General features: G+C 34.1%; 1 protein-coding gene across 27 annotated transcripts in view; it reads right to left on the bottom strand.

The window, feature by feature from the left end:
• Positions 1–1,578: 1,578 nt before the first annotated feature.
• The window catches only part of LOC125682928 (epidermal growth factor receptor kinase substrate 8-like protein 1), a 57,960-nt gene continuing 55,248 nt past the window's right edge, over positions 1,579–4,290 (bottom strand). For 26 of the 27 annotated variants that reach the window (XM_056140110.1, XM_056140114.1, XM_048923503.2 and 23 more), the window contains one exon: positions 1,579–2,896. In XM_056140110.1, the coding sequence (XP_055996085.1) occupies positions 2,799–2,896 (98 nt within the window). In that variant the 3' untranslated portion in view covers positions 1,579–2,798. Of the gene's footprint in view, positions 2,897–3,558; positions 3,619–4,290 lie in introns of those variants that run through there. The other variant, XM_056140107.1, reaches the window with a different exon arrangement.

The raw sequence follows: 4,290 nt of genomic DNA, 5'->3' as shown, positions 1-4,290 counted from the left end.
GTATGGTAGTGGTAAATATGATTTTACGTTGTAGTATGATTACTGATTGAATAGACCATTGAGTGACAATGTGTGGGATATACTGTTACTGGTGCATTCTCATTCCTTATTCACCACTATAATAATCCAAAAGTATTCCCCTGTAGGGAAGTAAGACTGCTTTACAATATTTTACACAATTTTGAACTTCTTGATAATTACCATTTCGGTACTTTTCAAATTTAGTATGAAGCATCTTTGGGACAAGGGAGATTAGAAACTGAAAATTTCAGGACAGCTGCACTCCAGGGGCTGGGCAAAAACTTCCATAAATTGACCAACTTTCAAAGATCTTCTCTACAATCACAGATGTAAGAAAAACTAAATGCATAGGCATGCAGTGCAGGAAAGCTACCAAAATTGTAAATTCTGTGATTCCAGGGTAGAGGTTCAGACTCCTGGACGGGGCCAAACTTCGCGTGTTTGTGCGCTATTGATATTAAATTGAAAATTAATGGATATTTAGAAGGAACAGATAACCCTTGACCAAAGTTGTAAACTTCAATATCCCAGGGTGGGTCCAAAATGGTCCTAGAGATTACAGGTCTCTATCATTTGAAATACTTGTTGATACTGTATAAAATCTAAATACATATTGAGGTAAAGCAGAAAGAGATATACTGAAATTGTAAATTTTGCAACATTGGGGGTTCTGACTTTGGGGGGGGGGGGATGCAGCCTACAAATATTCGTTCCTTGCCATTACCTGTATAAGAAATACTAGTTAATTTTAAAAAGTTGGCTTATGTACTACATTCAAACAATTAACCTATCGGAAATTCCCTGCAGGAAATGCATTTCCCTGAATGTTTTCTTGCAGATGATTGGCTGACGTCATCAGGAAATACTCTGTATTTAAAACACGAGCAGCAGATCTGCAGCTCCCTGAGTAAATATTGGGACAGATCAGAGATCTACAGTTCCTTAGCTATAAACCACTATGCCCACTGCCTAGTCCATAGCTTTGACTTGCGTTTGTCGGAACGTGAATTATAGGTATTTAGCGTTCCGGTCGGAACACTAAACCATCCGGAACGTAAATTATGCGACAAAATATGACTAAATGAAGGACAAGATACTGTGACAAGGTCAAGTTAATCTTTGACCCTAACACACGACTCATTCCAATTAACAGTGACCTTTCACTCTATCTACTATAAAAACACTCCTCTCTGACCCACAGTAAATTGCAAGGAAATATTATACCCCTGATTACACGAATGTGAACATCATTAAATCATAATGAAGTATTGAACAAAATTTCAAGTCTATCTGATAAGCCATATAGAAGAAGTGTTCACATCTCCACCGCTCTTGGATCCACTATGACCTTTTAAGAAAATAAGAAGTCCTCACGTCATCTATAAATGGCAATGAAGCATCGTACAAAGTTTCAAGTTTATCCGATAAGCCATATTACAGGAGGAGAGGCGTTCACAATTTTTTTTGACAGACATTTTGAGTATATGTGACAAATAATATATGGGAAGCTGGAAAAATACCGTGCTATCAATAAATTCAACAAAATATCGACACACATTTGATTAATGTTATTTTTTTTTATTGTAACAAAACATGGTGAAAGTTAAAGAAACCACCGCTACATACATGTGTAAGAGTATATGTAAGCCATGTAAAACATACAAAAACTCATTACAATGCGCTGATACATGTACATACATTGGCACTCATAATTGCAAAAGGGAAACGAGTTTGATTTTGTATACAAATTAGTACATCTATATGCAAGTATAAGTGTAGAAAATTACAGAGTTATTTCCTTTCCTTAAAAGTTCAATAAACATATGGGTTCACATCCTGATATCAATGAAGTTTTAAATATGTGTGATACCTAAACACCAAATTACAATAATTTCATAAACATATATATAATGGCACTTCTGACATTAGAAATTTACAAACATTGTTTATCCTCGTAAATCAAAATGGGCAAGTTTTGGCAAACCGACATATTCACAAATACTGAACAGCAGATTCTTTAATGGTTGACTTGACTTACAAGACATATTCATGATTAATTAAATGTTGTGAAATACATGTGAATCAGTTACATAATATAGCACACGGGCTCTCGACGTTGTAGATATGTCTAATCTATATTTTAAAAAATGTTTTCCTAGCTAGCTGTGAACAAACTAGTTTGTCTACAGGAAGACATTTTTTATCATATACGTCGAGAGCCTGTGATATGGCACAACTCAGTGAATATTTTGAGGAATGTAATTATGAAAAAGGTGATAATTTGCATAACGGCGAAGTCGTCAGTGGTGCATAAATCATAACATTATCACCTCACAACCCAACACACTAGACAGTGACTCCATATATTTATATCAGAAATAAAAATGGGACTTATCAAAATATTGAAATAGGCATGGTGTTCCATGTTAATTTCCCCAGTCCTCACCCACTGACGTTATGAGAAATTCCTGATCTGCATGCAAGTAGAAATTTACATGCTGATGTAATACATTGAGAAGCATAGAGAGAGGGGAAAATGTGAATATAGACAGATTGCTACATCTTGTACAACTTTGTATGAATTTATTTTAGAAAATATCCTGGGGTTTTATTTAAGTTCAAAGAAACTTGTTAATGGTTATAGTCAAATACCTGTATACAGTAATAATATTGCTCTAGTACCAGAGATATGGTTTTTTTTACGCTATGATGCAGACAATAATTCATTTAAGAATCTACGAATTTTTCAACAGAAATTCCATCTAAAACTTGACAGGTTAATCACGATATGTGCTGTTTGAAATCCGTTTACGCTGATGACGTAACATGGCTCTCAACGTTAACCCTGCATTTTCAAAATTGTCCGATTCATCACCTGTAATGAAAACCAAAAAATCGAAATATTTCTAAATGGGTGCACCACCACACACAAAAAAACTTTCAAATCGCAAAACTAGAAATAAACTGAATAATCCAGTAGGTGGGAATTGAATATGTACTATGTATGGTACTTCTAACATGGATGAAGAACACATAAAGAATGAGTTTGGGGTTATGAAAGGAAATATAGAAAACAAAATATTGTATATATATACACTGGCACTACATTATTACTGCGGTACAATGAGGGATTCAGCAATGCTGTAATCTGCAAGGCGAGATACTGGTCAACCGTGCATACAGGCAAAGCAAAATAAGATGTACTGGCAGAATAAGCCACTAATTACATGGCTATCGTTATTCAGTGTCACCAACATTTACTTGTCAATTAATATAAACTGGTACATTGTAACCTCCCTGTAAATAGTAATAGATGAAGGGGGAAAATATCCCTGTAAATAGTAATAGATGAAGGGGGAAAATATCCCTGTAAATAGTAATAGATGAAGGGGGAAAATATCCCTGTAAATAGTAATAGATGAAGGGGGAAAATATCCCTGTAAATAGTAATAGATGAAGGGGGAAAATATCCCTGTAAATAGTAATAGATGAAGGGGGAAAATATCCCTGTAAATAGTAATAGATGAAGGGGGAAAATATCACCTTATTCGTAGGGTTCCAGCATGTCATTAAAGGCATCTGTAATCTCCTGAACAACTGGAAAAATTACAGGAATCATTATATATCACAGAAAAAATACATCCACAAGGGCATTATACCACTGAATAACAGGTGGAAGTCTGTAATGAATATATGACGAGTTGATTTCAAAACGCATTATCTTGATTTGGCGATTTTCATATAAAAGAGATTAGTTTTATTCAAAACGTTGTTCAAAAACATTATTGCGGCGATGGACAAAACCTCTAGGATCATATACGACATCTCATTAAAGTTATTAAACTTTTACCCTAATCTGCGAAGATTCAAACAAACCGCGCATTGAATGATATTAACATCTTTGAGAGATGAATATGTAGAGACAATATGGCTTATATTTTCCAATACTCCGAATTTGTGTAAAGGAAAATGACACGAATAAATGCACTTCTTTACATTAAAATTTCAAAACTCCTGTCAAAATTGTATTGATGATGTCATAATTTAAGATCACCATAATTTTTTTTTTATAAACAATGTATAAATCATACACTCATAATAAAATTGCTTCAAAAATTAACTTCTTAATCAAATTCATACCATAAGAGTCCTTTTGCGTTTGTCAAAGAATTTTCATTACCTGCCATTAGCTAGATAATAAGTAATAATAATAAGTAATTAAAGACTGTGGATCACAATTACCCGATATATACAGTATACCAACCAGCT

This window comes from Ostrea edulis, chromosome 6 (genome assembly GCF_947568905.1).
Source record: "Ostrea edulis chromosome 6, xbOstEdul1.1, whole genome shotgun sequence".
Classification (NCBI taxonomy): Eukaryota; Metazoa; Mollusca; class Bivalvia; order Ostreida; family Ostreidae; genus Ostrea; species Ostrea edulis.
This window is presented reverse-complemented; position numbering and strand designations above follow the sequence as displayed.